The sequence below is a fragment of the Salvelinus alpinus genome, chromosome 31 (genome assembly GCF_045679555.1).
Source record: "Salvelinus alpinus chromosome 31, SLU_Salpinus.1, whole genome shotgun sequence".
Lineage (NCBI taxonomy): Eukaryota > Metazoa > Chordata > Actinopteri > Salmoniformes > Salmonidae > Salvelinus > Salvelinus alpinus.
This window is the reverse complement of record NC_092116.1, coordinates 36499324-36517839: the sequence shown is the minus strand read 5'-3', so window position 1 is coordinate 36517839 and position 18516 is coordinate 36499324. Positions and strand designations below refer to the sequence as shown.

Below are 18516 nucleotides of genomic sequence, written 5' to 3'. Positions count from 1 at the left end.
AGATATCACCTCACCTAAGGTATTATATAGAGAGGACTGGGGATATCACATCACCTAAGGTATTATATAGAGAGGACTGGGGATATCACATCACCTAAGGTATTATATAGAGAGGACTGGGGATATCACATCACCTAAGGTATTATATAGAGAGGACTGGGGATATCACATCACCTAAGGTATTATATAGAGAGGACTGGGGATATCACATCACCTAAGGTATTATATAGAGAGGACTGGGAGATATCACCTCACCTAAGGTATTATATAGAGAGGACTGGGAGATATCACCTCACCTAAAGTATTATATAGAGAGGACTGGGAGATATCACATCACCTAAGGTATTATATAGAGAGGACTGGGAGATATCACCTCACCTAAGGTATTATATAGAGAGGACTGGGGATATCACCTCACCTAGGGTATTATATAGAGAGGACTGGGAGATATCACCTCACCTAAGGTATTATATAGAGAGGACTGGGAGATATCACCTCACCTAAGGTATTATATAGAGAGGACTGGGAGATATCACCTCACCTAAGGTATTATATAGAGAGGACTGGGGATATCACCTCACCTAAGGTATTATATAGAGAGGACTGGGGATATCACCTCACCTAAGGTATTATATAGAGAGGACTGGGAGATATCACCTCACCTAAGGTATTATATAGAGAGGACTGGGAGATATCACCTCACCTAAGGTATTATATAGAGAGGACTGGGGATATCACCTCACCTAAGGTATTATATAGAGAGGACTGGGGATATCACCTCACCTAAGGTATTATATAGAGAGGACTGGGGGATATCACCTCACCTAAGGTATTATATAGAGAGGACTGGGGATATCACCTCACCTAAGGTATTATATAGAGAGGACTGGGGATATCACCTCACCTAAGGTATTATATAGAGAGGACTGGGGATATCACCTCACCTAAGGTATTATATAGAGAGGACTGGGGATATCACCTCACCTAAGGTATTATATAGAGAGGACTGGGGATATCACCTCACCTAAGGTATTATATAGAGAGGACTGGGGATATCACCTCACCTAAGGTATTATATAGAGAGGACTGGGGATATCACCTCACCTAAGGTATTATATAACCCTCACTCTGGGTATGTCTCTGTGCCATTGAGGTAATACAGGTGTGTGTGTGTGTTGATGGGTCAGGTAGAGGTATACAGGTGCGTGTTCATTAGGCCGATTCTGCCGCTAAACGTTTCTAAAAACGGAATGAAACGAAACGAAGAGGGACCTACCTGAATTTCTCCAATATAGAAACGTATCCTCGTCTTGGTTCTTAAACGGTTTCCGTGAACACACCCCCAGTTGTAGCTTGGATTAAAGGCGTGTTGTATATTCTCTCTGGATTCATCTTTAACATTCCTATAACTCTCTCACACGGTCTCTGTCTGCCCCCCCCCCCCAGGTCCTGAAGGGTCATGATGATCATGTGATCACATGTCTGCAGTTCTGTGGTGACCTCATCGTCAGTGGATCTGATGACAACACTCTGAAAGTCTGGTCTGCCCTGACCAGCAAGGTAAGGCTGATATATACACACTACTACCTTGTTTCAGAGAAAGGGAAGGACATGAAATGTGTGGTGTATTGACCAGGGAGAGAGGGATATAAACTTATGTGGACACTAGATGTCCTTTACCTCTAGAGCGGTGTGTCACTCAGGCCCTCCAGTAACAGCAGCTCTAGAGCGGTGTGTCACTCAGGCCCTCCAGTAGCAGCAGCTCTAGAGCGGTGTGTCACTCAGACCCTCCAGTAGCTCTAGAGCGGTGTGTCACTCAGGCCCTCCAGTAACAGCAGCTCTAGAGCGGTGTGTCACTCAGGCCCTCCAGTAGCAGCAGCTCTAGAGCGGTGTGTCACTCAGGCCCTCCAGTAACAGCAGCTCTAGAGCGGTGTGTCACTCAGGCCCTCCAGTAGCTCTAGAGCGGTGTGTCACTCAGGCCCTCCAGTAGCAGCAGCTCTAGAGCGGTGTGACACTCAGACCCTCCAGTAGCTCTAGAGCGGTGTGTCACTCAGGCCCTCCAGTAACAGCAGCTCTAGAGCGGTGTGTCACTCAGGCCCTCCAGTAGCTCTAGAGCGGTGTGTCACTCAGACCCTCCAGTAGCAGCAGCTCTAGAGCGGTGTGTCACTCAGGCCCTCCAGTAGCAGCAGCTCTAGAGCGGTGTGTCACTCAGGCCCTCCAGTAACAGCAGCTCTAGAGCGGTGTGTCACTCAGGCCCTCCAGTAGCTCTAGAGCGGTGTGTCACTCAGGCCCTCCAGTAGCAGCAGCTCTAGAGCGGTGTGTCACTCAGACCCTCCAGTAGCTCTAGAGCGGTGTGTCACTCAGGCCCTCCAGTAGCAGCAGCTCTAGAGCGGTGTGTCACTCAGACCCTCCAGTAGCTCTAGAGCGGTGTGTCACTCAGGCCCTCCAGTAGCAGCAGCTCTAGAGCGGTGTGTCACTCAGGCCCTCCAGTAGCAGCAGCTCTAGAGCGGTGTGTCACTCAGGCCCTCCAGTAGCAGCAGCTCTAGAGCGGTGTGTCACTCAGGCCCTCCAGCAGCTCTAGAGCGGTGTGTCACTCAGGCCCTCCAGTAGCTCTAGAGCGGTGTGTCACTCAGGCCCTCCAGTAACAGCAGCTCTAGAGCGGTGTGTCACTCAGGCCCTCCAGTAACAGCAGCTCTAGAGCGGTGTGTCACTCAGGCCCTCCAGTAACAGCAGCTCTAGAGCGGTGTGTCACTCAGGGCCTCCAGTAGCAGCAGCTCTAGAGCGGTGTGTCACTCAGGCCCTCCAGTAACAGCAGCTCTAGAGCGGTGTGACACTCAGGCCCTCCAGTAGCAGCATCTCTAGAGCGGTGTGTCACTCAGGCCCTCCAGTAACAGCAGCTCTAGAGCGGTGTGTCACTCAGGGCCTCCAGTAGCAGCAGCTCTAGAGCGGTGTGTCACTCAGGGCCTCCAGTAGCAGCAGCTCTAGAGCGGTGTGTCACTCAGGCCCTCCAGCAGCTCTAGAGCGGTGTGTCACTCAGGCCCTCCAGCAGCTCTAGAGCGGTGTGTCACTCAGGCCCTCCAGCAGCTCTAGAGCGGTGTGACACTCAGGCCCTCCAGCAGCTCTAGAGCGGTGTGTCACTCAGGCCCTCCAGTAGCTCTAGAGCGGTGTGTCACTCAGGCCCTCCAGTAGCAGCAGCTCTAGAGCGGTGTGTCACTCAGGCCCTCCAGTAGCAGCAGCTCTAGAGCGGTGTGTCACTCAGGCCCTCCAGTAGCTCTAGAGCGGTGTGTCACTCAGGCCCTCCAGTAGCAGCAGCTCTAGAGCGGTGTGTCACTCAGGCCCTCCAGCAGCTCTAGAGCGGTGTGTCACTCAGGCCCTCCAGTAGCAGCAGCTCTAGAGCGGTGTGTCACTCAGGCCCTCCAGTAGCAGCAGCTCTAGAGCGGTGTGTCACTCAGGCCCTCCAGTAGCAGCAGCTCTAGAGCGGTGTGTCACTCAGACCCTCCAGTAGCTCTAGAGCGGTGTGTCACTCAGGCCCTCCAGTAACAGCAGCTCTAGAGCGGTGTGTCACTCAGGGCCTCCAGTAGCAGCAGCTCTAGAGCGGTGTGTCACTCAGGGCCTCCAGTAGCAGCAGCTCTAGAGCGGTGTGTCACTCAGGCCCTCCAGTAGCAGCAGCTCTAGAGCGGTGTGTCACTCAGGCCCTCCAGTAACAGCAGCTCTAGAGCGGTGTGTCACTCAGGCCCTCCAGTAGCTCTAGAGCGGTGTGTCACTCAGGCCCTCCAGTAGCAGCAGCTCTAGAGCGGTGTGTCACTCAGGCCCTCCAGTAACAGCAGCTCTAGAGCGGTGTGTCACTCAGGCCCTCCAGTAACAGCAGCTCTAGAGCGGTGTGACACTCAGGCCCTCCAGTAGCAGCAGCTCTAGAGCGGTGTGTCACTCAGACCCTCCAGTAGCAGCAGCTCTAGAGCGGTGTGTCACTCAGGCCCTCCAGCAGCTCTAGAGCGGTGTGTCACTCAGACCCTCCAGTAGCAGCAGCTCTAGAGCGGTGTGTCACTCAGGCCCTCCAGCAGCTCTAGAGCGGTGTGTCACTCAGGCCCTCCAGTAGCAGCAGCTCTAGAGCGGTGTGTCACTCAGGCCCTCCAGCAGCTCTAGAGCGGTGTGTCACTCAGGCCCTCCAGTAACAGCAGCTCTAGAGCGGTGTGTCACTCAGGCCCTCCAGTAACAGCAGCTCTAGAGCGGTGTGTCACTCAGGCCCTCCAGCAGCTCTAGAGCGGTGTGTCACTCAGGCCCTCCAGCAGCTCTAGAGCGGTGTGACACTCAGGCCCTCCAGCAGCTCTAGAGCGGTGTGTCACTCAGGCCCTCCAGTAGCAGCAGCTCTAGAGCGGTGTGTCACTCAGACCCTCCAGTAGCTCTAGAGCGGTGTGTCACTCAGGCCCTCCAGTAGCAGCAGCTCTAGAGCGGTGTGTCACTCAGGCCCTCCAGCAGCTCTAGAGCGGTGTGTCACTCAGGCCCTCCAGTAGCAGCAGCTCTAGAGCGGTGTGTCACTCAGGCCCTCCAGTAGCAGCAGCTCTAGAGCGGTGTGTCACTCAGACCCTCCAGTAGCAGTAGCTCTAGAGCGGTGTGTCACTCAGACCCTCCAGTAGCAGCAGCTCTAGAGCGGTGTGTCACTCAGACCCTCCAGTAGCTCTAGAGCGGTGTGTCACTCAGACCCTCCAGTAGCTCTAGAGCGGTGTGTCACTCAGGCCCTCCAGTAGCAGTAGCTCTAGAGCGGTGTGTCACTCAGACCCTCCAGTAGCAGCAGCTCTAGAGCGGTGTGTCACTCAGACCCTCCAGTAGCTCTAGAGCGGTGTGTCACTCAGACCCTCCAGTAGCTCTAGAGCGGTGTGTCACTCAGACCCTCCAGTAGCTCTAGAGCGGTGTGTCACTCAGACCCTCCAGTAGCTCTAGAGCGGTGTGTCACTCAGACCCTCCAGTAGCAGCAGCTCTAGAGCGGTGTGTCACTCAGACCCTCCAGTAGCTCTAGAGCGGTGTGTCACTCAGGCCCTCCAGTAGCAGCAGCTCTAGAGCGGTGTGACAGATATTCAAATCAGTCTTTATCTGTATGCGTGTGATAAATAAGATCCATAGCGACTAACAAAAAATGCACACGGCAATTTTAATTCCGCTACATTTTTCAAATGGACCTTTAGACCAATAAGCCCGGACCAGTCAAATGTCCTTCCATCATATTTCATCAATGAATAGTACAATTTTTTATTTTTATTGAATCGGCTTTTCGTTATAATTTTTGGGACCGAAAGACGCCAATTTACCGGTTGACGGAAACCCTGACGGGAATACTGAGAACCCTGGTGTGTGTGGTGCTATTAAGTCTCTCGTTTCTGTCAGTTGAGTTAGTGACAGACTAACCCCGCCCTGGCGCTGTGTGTGTGTGTGTGTGTTGAGGGCTTTATCAGTATAGTTTAATGAGGTAACTCTCTTTAAGAAATGTAGAACTCTCTGATTCCCAAATGGCACCCCCGTTCCCTACATACTAGTGTACTACTTAGTTCACTTGCTCAAGAATCGTTCACAGGGAACTGCCGTTTTTGGGACATACCTCCAGTAAGCTGTACTCGTTCCTACACGAGCCTGTTGTATGTGTGGTATCTCAGGTGTGAACGCACCACTCCCTACCCGCGCCGAAACCGTCTCAATATTTACACCGTCGGCTAGGAAACCAACGAGAACATGTTTACATTGCCAAAGCATGTGAAAAGAAGCAAATGACGAGCAGGAAACTGTTAGAAATGAGCAGTAAACGCTGAGGTTGATAAAATATTGACCTTTCAACTGTCATATCATCACATATGGCCAGTGTGTTATTAATGTAGTTGAAGTAAGAACAGAAAGATCACTAAACAGATACATATTGGTGCTGTTTACAATGCTGTTTGTACTCCTCTGGTTTCCCTTATCTCCCTTCTCTCTCCCCCCTCTCTCTCTTTCCCCCCCTCTCTCTCTCCCCTGTCTCTCTCTCTCTGGCTCTCTCTCTGTCTCTGTCTGTCTCTCTCTCTGTATCTGTCTCTGTCTCACCTCTCTCTCTCTCTCTCTCCCTCACCCCTCTCTCTTCCCCCTCTCTCTCTCTTTTCCCTCTCTCTCTCTTTTCCCTCTCTCTCTCTCTCTTTTCCCTCTCTCTCTCTCTCTTTTCTCTCTCTCTCTCTTTTCCCTCTCTCTCTCTCTCTTTTCCCTCTCTCTCTCTCTCTTTTCCCTCTCTCTCTTTTCCCTCTCTCTCTTTTCTCTCTCTCTCTTTTCTCTCTCTCTCTTTCCCCCCCTCTCTCTTTCCCCCCCTCTCTCTTTCCCCCCTCTCTCTCTTTCCCCCCCTCTCTCTTTCCCCCCTCTCTCTCTTTCCCCCCTCTCTGTCTCTTCCCCCCCTCTCTGTCTCTCTCTCTCTCTCTTTCCCCCCTCTCTCTCTTTCCCTCTCTGTCTCTTCCCCCCCTCTCTCTTTCCCCCCTCTCTCTCTGTCTCTCTTTTCTCTCTCTCTCTCTCTCTCTCTCTCTGTCTCTCTTTTCTCTCTCTGTCTCTCTCTCTGTCTCTCTTCCCCCCCTCTCTCTCTCTCTCTGAGAAGTAGCCAGCCAGTCAGGAATGCAGCAGTCAGCAGAAAGGGGGTTTAATAATAAAACCTAACATTCTCACGTTGCAGAATGCCACCGCTCATCTAAACTGGGTGATATATACGGTGTGATGAGAGCTTTCACTGTCATATAGATCCACACGTCCTGCTGCTCCCTGTTGGAGTTTAGACAGACGGACGTCCTGCTGCTCCCTGTTGGAGTTTAGACAGACGGACGTCCTGCTGCTCCCTGTTGGAGTTTAGACAGACAGACGTCCTGCTGCTCCCTGTTGGAGGTTAGACAGACAGACGTCCTGCTGCTCCCTGTTGGAGTTTAGACAGACAGACGTCCTGCTGCTCCCTGTTGGAGTTTAGACAGACAGACGTCCTGCTGCTCCCTGTTGGAGGTTAGACAGACAGACGTCCTGCTGCTCCCTGTTGGAGTTTAGACAGACAGACGTCCTGCTGCTCCCTGTTGGAGTTTAGACAGACAGACGTCCTGCTGCTCCCTGTTGGAGGTTAGACAGACAGACGTCCTGCTGCTCCCTGTTGGAGTTTAGACAGACAGACGTCCTGCTGCTCCCTGTTGGAGTTTAGACAGACAGACGTCCTGCTGCTCCCTGTTGGAGGTTAGACAGACAGACGTCCTGCTGCTCCCTGTTGGAGTTTAGACAGACAGACGTCCTGCTGCTCCCTGTTGGAGTTTAGACAGACAGACGTCCTGCTGCTCCCTGTTGGAGGTTAGACAGACAGACCTCCTGCTGCTCCCTGTTGGAGTTTGTTTGCTTGCTATAACTGTTCCTAACGCTGAAGTTGAATGAGTGCTAAATTCTCCTCTCTCCCTCTCTCTCCCTCTCTCTCCCTCTCTCTCCCTCTCTCTCCCTCCTCTCCTCCCTCTCTCCCTCCCCCCTCTCTCCTCACCCTCCTCTCTCCCTCCTCTCTCCCTCCTCTCTCCCTCCTCTCCCTCTCCTCCCTCTCTCTCCCCTCTCCCTCCCCCCTCTCTCCTCCCTCTCTCCCTCCCTCCCCCTCTCCTCCTCCAGTGTCTGCGTACATTAGTAGGCCATACAGGAGGCGTGTGGTCCAGTCAGATGAGTGGTAACATCGTGATCAGTGGGTCGACAGACAGGACTCTGAAGGTTTGGGACGCGGAGAGCGGAGAGTGTGTTCACACCCTGTACGGACACACCTCTACTGTACGCTGTATACACCTGCATGACAAACAGTGAGTTAACCAACACACACACACACACACACACACACACACACACACACACACACACACACCCTGTTTGGACACATCTGCCATAGGATCTACACCACAATGAGTTGGACGGACACACACTCCTGTTCACACCCAGATTATTTCTCTCCAACTCAATATTTCTCCTCTCCCCCATCTTCTCTCCTCTCCCCCATCTTCTCTCCTCTCCCCCATCTTCTCTCCTCTCCCCCATCTTCTCTCCTCTCCCCCATCTTCTCTCCTCTCCCCCATCTTCTCTCCTCTCCCCCATCTTCTCTCCTCTCCAACCATCTTCTCTCCTCCATCTTCTCTCTCCCCCATCCTGCTCTCCTCTCCCCCATCCTGCTCTCCTCTCCCCCATCCTGCTCTCCTCTCCCCCATCCTGCTCTCCTCTCCCCCATCCTGCTCTCCTCTCCCCCATCCTGCTCTCCTCTCCCCCATCCTGCTCTCCTCTCCCCCATCCTGCTCTCCTCTCCCCCATCCTGCTCTCCTCTCCCCCATCCTGCTCTCCTCTCCCCCATCCTGCTCTCCTCTCCCCCATCTTCTCTCCTCTCCCCCATCTTCTCTCCTCTCCCCCATCCTTCTCTCCTCTCCCCCATCCTGCTCTCCTCTCCCCCATCCTGCTCTCCTCTCCCCCATCCTGCTCTCCTCTCCCCCATCCTGCTCTCCTCTCCCCCATCCTGCTCTCCTCTCCCCCATCCTGCTCTCCTCTCCCCCATCCTGCTCTCCTCTCCCCCATCCTGCTCTCCTCTCCCCCATCCTGCTCTCCTCTCCCCCATCCTGCTCTCCTCTCCCCCATCCTGCTCTCCTCTCCCCCATCCTGCTCTCCTCTCCCCCATCCTGCTCTCCTCTCCCCCATCCTCCCCCCCAGGGTTGTGAGCGGTAGCCGTGACGCTACGTTGCGTCTGTGGGACGTAGATTCTGGCGAGTGTCTCCACGTCCTGACGGGTCATGTGGCGGCCGTGCGGTGCGTACAGTATGACGGGCGCAGGGTGGTCAGCGGAGGATACGACTTCATGGTTAAAGTCTGGGACCCTGAGACAGAGACCTGTCTACACACACTGCAGGGACACACGAACAGAGTCTATTCACTACAGGTAGGAACACACACACACACACACACACACACACACACAGACCTGTCTACACACACTGCAGGGACACACGAACAGAGTCTATTCACTACAGGTAGGAATACACACACACACACACACACACACACACACACACACACAGACCTGTCTACACACTCTGCAGGGACACACTAACAGTCTATTCACTACATCTAGTGGTTAGAACAGACACACCTGGCCTTCCCTCTCAGTCAGTCTCCGGAACAATCTATTTTCTAACCGGTTTATTATAAAGATTATGACCCCAGTTGTTGGTTGTCCTGACGTTAACCCTCCATCCTCGTCCAGTTTGACGGCGCCTACGTGGTCAGCGGATCTCTGGACACCTCCATCAGAGTATGGGACGTAGTGACGGGGGCGTGCGTCCACACGCTGACCGGCCACCAATCGCTGACCAGCGGTATGGAACTGAAGAACAACATCCTGGTGTCTGGCAACGCTGACTCTACGGTCAGGGTCTGGGATATACGGACTGGACAGTGTCTCCACACACTGCAAGGTGTGTGTGTGTGTGTGTGTGTGTGTGTGTGTGTGTACACGTTTACTGTCAGTCCTCTCTAGTCTATGTCTACAGGTGTGTGGTTAAAAGCTAGACCTTTGTTTAGTGAGATGTTTTGGGTAAGGGGGGGGGTACTGAAGGTCAGTGTAAATCAGGAGGAGACGGAGGGGGGGGGGGGGGGCATTCAATTCACCCAGTTCAATGTAATATGGATAGGTTTAGGTTACTGTCGTGTCTTTGGCTATGCCGGATTAAGTGATATGACATGCTATTCTATAAAATAATTTCTCTGTAATTAATATTACCTGATTTAAGCTAATCATGTAAATGTAATTAACTAGAAAGTCGGGGCACCACGGAAGAGTGTTTATAGAGCTGTTATCTTCCGAATAAACTCTTAAAGACCTAGTAATCTTTTACATCAATAGCAGTCAATATTTAATCGTCACCTTGTTTCAGTCTCATCTGAAAGTTGTAAATTCTTGGTTATTTTCACGAACCCTGGCTAACAAGTTGAATCAGCAATACAAAACCTGGGTTTAATTATTTATTTACTAAATACCTAAATAATCACACAGAATGACATCTACACACAATTACATTACTGTCATTTTGATCGAGGACGCCCACAAGACTAGTCCGAAGGTCCCTGGTACCAGTTTGAAAAATAACTGTCCAAAAATAAATGACTTAGTTTCCTGATCTTTGTTATATCTCTCAGATATAGTAAACACCTTCAAAACTAACTTCCTGTAGATTGGGGTTTTGGTGACTATCAGTTGTTCCGTGTAGTGAATCTATTATTTAATGTGTTTCTCTTGGCTAATAGCAGTAATGACAAATTCAATGTTTCAACCAAATATATATATATTTTTTACCTTAAGTGGTCTTAAATTTCAAAATCCTATAGATAAATAATCCTTGATATGACCATTTTAAAACAATTCTATATGTTAGCTTTGAACCCTCCCTCAACTTAGACATGACTTAGACCCCCAGAGGGTTAAACTTTTTAACTGTGTTTTAAAGTCACCACTGGCCTCATGGTGAAATCCCTGTTTGGTTTCCTTCCTCTCCAGCAGCTAAGTTAGGAAGGACGCCTGTATCTTTGTAGTGACTTGAGTGTATTGATACACCATCCAAAGTGTAATGAATAACTTCACCATGCTTTGCGAGGCAGTGGAAAACCTTTCTGGTCTGTGTTTAAAATTCACTGCTCAACTAACCTGTCTACAGTACTCCAATAACTAACTACCTGTCTCCCTGTCCCTCCCCCCCTCCTCTCTCCCTGTCCCTCCTCCCCCTCCTCTCTCCCTGTCCCTCCTCCCCCTCCTCTCTCCCTGTCCCTCCTCTCTCCCTGTCCCTCCTCCCCCTCCTCTCTCCCTGTCCCTCCTCCCCCTCCTCTCTCCCTGTCCCTCCCCCCCTCCTCTCTCCCTGTCCCTCCCCCCCTCCTCTCTCCCTGTCCCTCCCCCCCTCTCTCCCTGTCTCGCTCCTCTCCCTGTCCCTCCCCCCTCTCCCCCTCTCTCTCCCTGTCCCCCCCCCCCCCCTCCTTCTCTCTCCAGGTCCCCATAAGCACCAGTCGGCAGTAACCTGTCTCCAATTCTCTCGCTCCCTGGTGGTCTCTTCATCAGATGACGGGACAGTGAAGCTGTGGAGCCTGGCGACAGGGGAGTGGATCAGAGACCTGGTGGCTCTGCAGAGTGGAGGATCAGGGGGAGTGGTGTGGAGGATCAGGTAAATGACTAGGATACACACAGGGGGAGTGGATCAGAGACCTGGTGGCTCTGCAGAGTGGAGGGTCAGGGGGAGTGGTGTGGAGGATCAGGTAAATGACTAGGATACACACAGGGGAGTGGATCAGAGACCTGGTGGCTCTGCAGAGTGGAGGGTCAGGGGGAGTGGTGTGGAGGATCAGGTAAATGACTAGGATACACACAGGGGAGTGGATCAGAGACCTGGTGGCTCTGCAGAGTGGAGGGTTGAAGAGATGCTGCTGCCTGTAGGGCTGGATTATTGAAGAGATGCTGCTGCTGGATTATTTCTGGGTTTATCCATGGTGCAGGAACCAGTAACTCACGGCTTTTTTACATTTACATTTGTCAAATAGATAAATTCTTTGTTTGCTTCCATATTTCACCTTATCCTCTCTCCAGGGCGTCTAACACCAGGCTGGTAACCCTCCTCCTCCTCCTCCTCTCTCTCCTCTCTCTCCTCTCTCCAGGGCGTCTAACACCAGGCTGGTAACCCTCCTCCTCTCTCTCCAGGGTGTCTAACACCAGACTGGTAACCCTCCTCCTCTCTCTCCTCTCTCCAGGGCATCTAACACCAGACTGGTAACCCTCCTCCTCTCTCTCCTCTCTCCAGGGCATCTAACACCAGACTGGTAACCCTCCTCCTCTCTCTCCAGGGCGTCTAACACCAGACTGGTAACCCTCCTCCTCTCTCTCCTCTCTCCAGGGCGTCTAACACCAGACTGGTAACCCTCCTCCTCTCTCTCCTCTCTCCAGGGCGTCTAACACCAGGCTGGTAACCCTCCCCCTTTCTCTCCTCTCTCCAGGGCGTCTAACACCAGGCTGGTAACCCTCCTCTCTCCAGGGCGTCTAACACCAGACTGGTAACCCTCCTCCTCTCTCTCCTCTCTCTCCTCTCTCCAGGGCGTCTAACACCAGGCTGGTAACCCTCCTCCTCTCTCTCCTCTCTCCAGGGCATCTAACACCAGACTGGTAACCCTCCTCCTCTCTCTCCTCTCTCCAGGGCATCTAACACCAGACTGGTAACCCTCCTCCTCTCTCTCCAGGGCGTCTAACACCAGACTGGTAACCCTCCTCCTCTCTCTCCTCTCTCTCCTCTCTCCAGGGCGTCTAGCACCAGACTGGTAACCCTCCTCCTCTCTCTCCTCTCTCCAGGGCGTCTAGCACCAGACTGGTAACCCTCCTCCTCTCTCTCCTCTCTCCAGGGCGTCTAACACCAGGCTGGTAACCCTCCTCTCTCTCCTCTCTCCAGGGCGTCTAACACCAGACTGGTAACCCTCCTCCTCTCTCTCCTCTCTCCAGGGCGTCTAACACCAGGCTGGTAACCCTCCTCCTCTCTCTCCTCTCTCCAGGGCGTCTAACACCAGGCTGGTAACCCTCCTCCTCTCTCTCCTCTCTCCAGGGCGTCTAACACCAGACTGGTAACCCTCCTCCTCTCTCTCCTCTCTCCAGGGCGTCTAACACCAGACTGGTAACCCTCCTCCTCTCTCTCCTCTCTCTCCTCTCTCCAGGGCGTCTAGCACCAGACTGGTAACCCTCCTCCTCTCTCTCCTCTCTCCAGGGTGTCTAACACCAGGCTGGTAACCCTCCTCCTCTCTCCTCTCTCTCCAGGGCATCTTACACCAGACTGGTAACCCTCCTCCTCCTCTCTCTCCTCTCTCCAGGGCGTCTAACACCAGACTGGTAACCCTCCTCCTCTCTCTCCAGGGCGTCTAACACCAGGCTGGTAACCCTCCTCCTCTCTCTCCTCTCTCCAGAGCGTCTAACACCAGACTGGTAACCCTCCTCCTCTCTCTCCTCTCTCCAGGGCGTCTAACACCAGACTGGTAACCCTCCTCCTCTCTCTCCAGGGCGTCTAACACCAGACTGGTAACCCTCCTCCTCTCTCTCCTCTCTCTCCTCTCTCTCCAGGGCGTCTAACACCAGACTGGTAACCCTCCTCCTCTCTCTCCTCTCTCCAGGGCATCTAACACCAGGCTGGTAACCCTCCTCCTCTCTCTCCCCAGGGCGTCTAACACCAGGCTGGTAACCCTCCTCCTCTCTCCTCTCTCCAGGGCGTCTAACACCAGACTGGTAACCCTCCTCCTCCTCTCTCCTCTCTCCAGGGCATCTAACACCAGACTGGTAACCCTCCTCCTCTCTCCTCTCTCCAGGGCATCTAACACCAGGCTGGTAACCCTCCTCCTCTCTCCACTCTCTCCTCTCTCCAGAGCGTCTAACACCAGGCTGGTAACCCTCCTCCTCTCTCTCCTCTCTCCAGAGCGTCTAACACCAGACTGGTAACCCTCCTCCTCTCTCTCTCCAGGGCGTCTAACACCAGACTGGTAACCCTCCTCCTCTCTCTCCTCTCTCTCCTCTCTCTCCAGGGCGTCTAACACCAGACTGGTAACCCTCCTCCTCTCTCTCCTCTCTCCAGGGCATCTAACACCAGGCTGGTAACCCTCCTCCTCTCTCTCCAGGGCGTCTAACACCAGGCTGGTAACCCTCCTCCTCTCTCTCCAGGGCGTCTAACACCAGACTGGTAACCCTCCTCCTCTCTCTCCTCTCTCCAGGGCATCTAACACCAGACTGGTAACCCTCCTCCTCTCTCTCCTCTCTCCAGAGCATCTAACACCAGGCTGGTAACCCTCCTCCTCTCTCTCCACTCTCTCCTCTCTCCAGGGCGTCTAACACCAGGCTGGTAACCCTCCTCCTCTCTCTCCTCTCTCCAGAGCGTCTAACACCAGACTGGTAACCCTCCTCCTCTCTCTCCTCTCTCCAGGGCAGCTAACACCAGGCTGGTAACCCTCCTCCTCTCTCTCCTCTCTCCAGAGCGTCTAACACCAGACTGGTAACCCTCCTCCTCTCTCTCCTCTCTCTCCAGGGCATCTAACACCAGACTGGTAACCCTCCTCTCTCTCCTCTCTCTCCTCTCTCCAGGGCATCTAACACCAGACTGGTAACCCTCCTCCTCTCTCTCCTCTCTCCAGGGCGTCTAACACCAGGCTGGTAACCCTCCTCCTCCTCTCTCTCCTCTCTCCAGGGCGTCTAACACCAGGCTGGTAACCCTCCTCCTCCTCTCTCTCCTCTCTCCAGGGCAGTCTAACACCAGGCTGGTAACCCTCCTCCTCCTCCTCCTCTCTCTCCTCTCTCCAGGGCGTCTAACACCAGGCTGGTAACCCTCCTCCTCCTCTCTCTCCTCTCTCCAGGGCGTCTAACACCAGACTGGTAACCCTCCTCTCTCTCCTCTCTCCTCTCTCCAGGGCGTCTAACACCAGGCTGGTAACCCTCCTCCTCCTCTCTCTCCTCTCTCCAGGGCGTCTAACACCAGGCTGGTAACCCTCCTCCTCCTCTCTCTCCTCTCTCCAGGGCGTCTAACACCAGGCTGGTAACCCTCCTCCTCCTCCTCCTCTCTCTCCTCTCTCCAGGGCGTCTAACACCAGGCTGGTAACCCTCCTCCTCCTCTCTCTCCTCTCTCCAGGGCGTCTAACACCAGACTGGTAACCCTCCTCCTCTCTCTCCTCTCTCCAGGGCATCTAACACCAGGCTGGTAACCCTCCTCCTCCTCTCTCTCCTCTCTCCAGGGCATCTAACACCAGACTGGTAACCCTCCTCCTCTCTCTCCTCTCTCTCCTCTCTCCAGAGCGTCTAACACCAGACTGGTAACCCTCCTCCTCCTCCTCCTCTCTCTCTCTCTCTCCAGAGCGTCTAACACCAGACTGGTAACCCTCCTCCTCCTCCTCCTCTCTCTCTCTCTCTCCAGGGCGTCTAACACCAGACTGGTAACCCTCCTCCTCTCTCCTCTCTCCAGGGCGTCTAACACCAGGCTGGTAGCAGCAGTTGGCAGCAGGAACGGGACAGAGGAGACTAAACTCATGGTGCTGGACTTTGACCTCACTGACAACCAGAAGTGATGTCATTTAAAATGGACGTGATGTCATCAGGACAGGATGCGATGTCATTGGATAAGGATGTGAGGCAATCAACGAAGGACCCAATATCTTCATACGGGAACGGAAAAGTTGTGACGATGAGGAAAGGGTGCCACTCCAAACTGTCCCCTTTCTGAACCACAACCCTGGACAACCAAACCCCCATGTCCCCTTTCTGAACCACAACCCTGGACAACCAAACCCCCATGTCCCCTTTCTGAACCACAACCCTGGACAACCAAACCCCCATGTCCCCTTTCTGAACCACAACCCTGGACAACCAAACCCCCATGTCCCCTTTCCTCACCACAACCCTGGACAACCAAACCCCCATGTCCCCTTTCTGAACCACAACCCTGGACAACCAAACCCCCATGTCCCCTTTCTGAACCACAACCCTGGACAACCAAACCCCCATGTCCCCTTTCTGAACCAGAACCCTGGACAACCAAACCCCCATGTCCCCTTTCTGAACCACAACCCTGGACAACCAAACCCCCATGTCCCCTTTCTGAACCAGAACCCTGGTACTGACTGGTGAAGAGACGGTACACAAGATCAACGTTCTGTCACTGGAAGAAACCACGACAGGACCGGCTAACTGACCGGCTGGCTAACTGACCGGCTGGCTAACTGACCGGCTGGCTAACTGACCGGCTGGCTAACTGACCGGCTGGCTAACTGACCGGCTGGCTAACTGACCGGCTGGCTGGCTGACCGGCTGGCTGGCTGACCGGCTGGCTGGCTGACCGGCTGGCTGGCTGACCGGCTGGCTGGCTGACCGGCTGGCTGGCTGACAGACTGACAACCCAAAGGCCAACGGAGTAACTACTGTATCTCATCCCAGACTACTGCTGGATGTATAGACTGTATATGAGGCAGATTACAGGTCTAGAGGGACACTGTTCCCAGATCTGTTTGGTCTTCAGCCAACCCCTCTGACTGGCATGATGCTCTGCAGTAACTACAGGTCTGGGACCAGTCTATTGAACTGGAGAGACACTGGACTCTATGGATTTGTCCGAAACCCTATTCCCTATATAGTGCACTACTTTAGACCAGAGCCCTATTCCCTATATAGTACACTACTTTAGACCAGAGACTGATGGGCCCATACCCTAACTAACCCTATGGGGCCTGGTCTAAAGTAGTGCACTATATAGGGAATAGGGTGCCAACCCTGGTTTATAGTTGTGCACTATAAAGGGAATAGGGTGCCAGCCCTGGTTAATAGTAGTGCACTATATAGGGAATAGGGTGCCAGCCCTGGTTAATAGTAGTGCACTATATAGGGAATAGGGTGCCAGCCCTGGTTAATAGTAGTGCACTATATAGGGAATAGGGTGCCAGTCCTGGTCTATAGTAGTGCACTATATAGGGAATAGGGTGCCAGCCCTGGTCTAAAGTAGTGCACTATATAGGGAATAGGGTGCCAGCCCTGGTCTAAAGTAGTGCACTATATAGGGAATAGGGTGCCAGTCCTGGTCTATAGTAGTGCACTATATAGGGAATAGGGTGCCAGCCCTGGTCTAAAGTAGTGCACTATAAAGGGAATAGGGTGCCAGTTTCACCCTCTCCAGCTAGTCTAATATATGTTGGATCCATACACAGGACGGATGCCCAGAGTTGTTCCTCATTGACCTACCCAGGAAAACCTCCTGGACCCCAGTGATATACTGTACATCGACTTCACCATGAGTTCCAACTGGCTCCCTATTCCCTGTGTAGTGCACTACTTTTGACCAGGGCCTATAGGGAGGATCCAATAAGCTGGTCTAAAGTAGTGCACTACACAGGGAACAGGGAGCCAGTTGGAACACTGCAGTAGCGTTTGTGATATAATGTAAAATATGAATGTACATATTAATATGTGTACATAATGTTTTTATATGAAAAGAGTAAATCGTAGAGAGATTGTTGAATAAAGATATGTTAACTTTTATAAAATATGGATGTGGTGGATTCTTATTGATTACTGCCCTGGGGTCAGTTCTTGCATTTTTCCCCCACTAATGGTTAGGATTGGTTGAGGTGGGGGAAAGCTGATCCTAGATCTGTCCCTAGGGAGAACTTTTTCTCTAACTGGTTTGTGTTGCTCGTTTCACCTTGAGCAGATGTTCACAAAACATCAGTAGCTTTTTAAATGTCTCTCTAGCTCTTCATCTCTCTCTCTAGCTCTTCATCTCTCTCTCTAGCTCTTCATCTCTCTCTCTAGCTCTTCATCTCTCTCTCTAGCTCTTCATCTCTCTCTCTAGCTCTTCATCTCTCTCTCTAGCTCTTCATCTCTCTCTCTCTCTAGCTCTTCATCTCTCTCTCTAGCTCTTCATCTCTCTCTCTAGCTCTTCATCTCTCTCTCTAGCTCTTCATCTCTCTCTCTAGCTCTTCATCTCTCTCTCTAGCTCTTCATCTCTCTCTCTAGCTCTTCATCTCTCTCTCTAGCTCTTCATCTCTCTCTCTCTCTAGCTCTTCATCTCTCTCTCTAGCTCTTCATCTCTCTCTCTAGCTCTTCATCTCTCTCTCTAGCTCTTCATCTCTCTCTCTCTAGCTCTTCATCTCTCTCTCTAGCTCTTCATCTCTCTCTCTAGCTCTTCATCTCTCTCTCTAGCTCTTCATCTCTCTCTCTAGCTCTTCATCTCTCTCTCTAGCTCTTCATCTCTCTCTCTAGCTCTTCATCTCTCTCTCTAGCTCTTCATCTCTCTCTCTAGCTCTTCATCTCTCTCTCTAGCTCTTCATCTCTCTCTCTAGCTCTTCATCTCTCTCTCTAGCTCTTCATCTCTCTCTCTAGCTCTTCATCTCTCTCTCTAGCTCTTCATCTCTCTCTCTAGCTCTTCATCTCTCTCTCTAGCTCTTCATCTCTCTCTAGCTCTTCATCTCTCTCTCTAGCTCTTCATCTCTCTCTCTAGCTCTTCATCTCTCTCTCTAGCTCTTCATCTCTCTCTCTAGCTCTTCATCTCTCTCTCTAGCTCTTCATCTCTCTCTCTAGCTCTTCATCTCTCTCTCTAGCTCTTCATCTCTCTCTCTAGCTCTTCATCTCTCTCTCTAGCTCTTCATCTCTCTCTCTAGCTCTTCATCTCTCTCTCTAGCTCTTCATCTCTCTCTCTAGCTCTTCATCTCTCTCTCTAGCTCTTCATCTCTCTCTCTAGCTCTTCATCTCTCTCTCTAGCTCTTCATCTCTCTCTCTAGCTCTTCATCTCTCTCTCTAGCTCTTCATCTCTCTCTCTAGCTCTTCATCTCTCTCTCTAGCTCTTCATCTCTCTCTCTAGCTCTTCTTCTCTCTCTCTAGCTCTTCTTCTCTCTCTCTAGCTCTTCATCTCTCTCTCTAGCTCTTCATCTCTCTCTCTAGCTCTTCATCTCTCTCTCTAGCTCTTCATCTCTCTCTCTAGCTCTTCATCTCTCTCT

At 52.4% G+C, this 18516-nt stretch overlaps 1 protein-coding gene across 4 annotated transcripts in view; it reads left to right on the top strand.

Moving 5' to 3' along the window:
- LOC139561219 (F-box/WD repeat-containing protein 7-like) overlaps positions 1-17064 on the top strand; it is a 57870-nt gene extending 40806 nt beyond the window's left edge. For all 4 annotated transcript variants that reach the window (XM_071378179.1, XM_071378178.1, XM_071378180.1 and 1 more), the window contains 6 exons: positions 1447-1560; positions 7624-7805; positions 8695-8920; positions 9245-9455; positions 11018-11189; positions 14997-17064. In XM_071378179.1, coding sequence (XP_071234280.1) covers positions 1447-1560; positions 7624-7805; positions 8695-8920; positions 9245-9455; positions 11018-11189; positions 14997-15099 — 1008 coding nt within the window. In that variant the 3' untranslated portion in view covers positions 15100-17064. The remainder of the gene's footprint in view (positions 1-1446; positions 1561-7623; positions 7806-8694; positions 8921-9244; positions 9456-11017; positions 11190-14996) is intronic.
- Positions 17065-18516: the final 1452 nt, after the last annotated feature.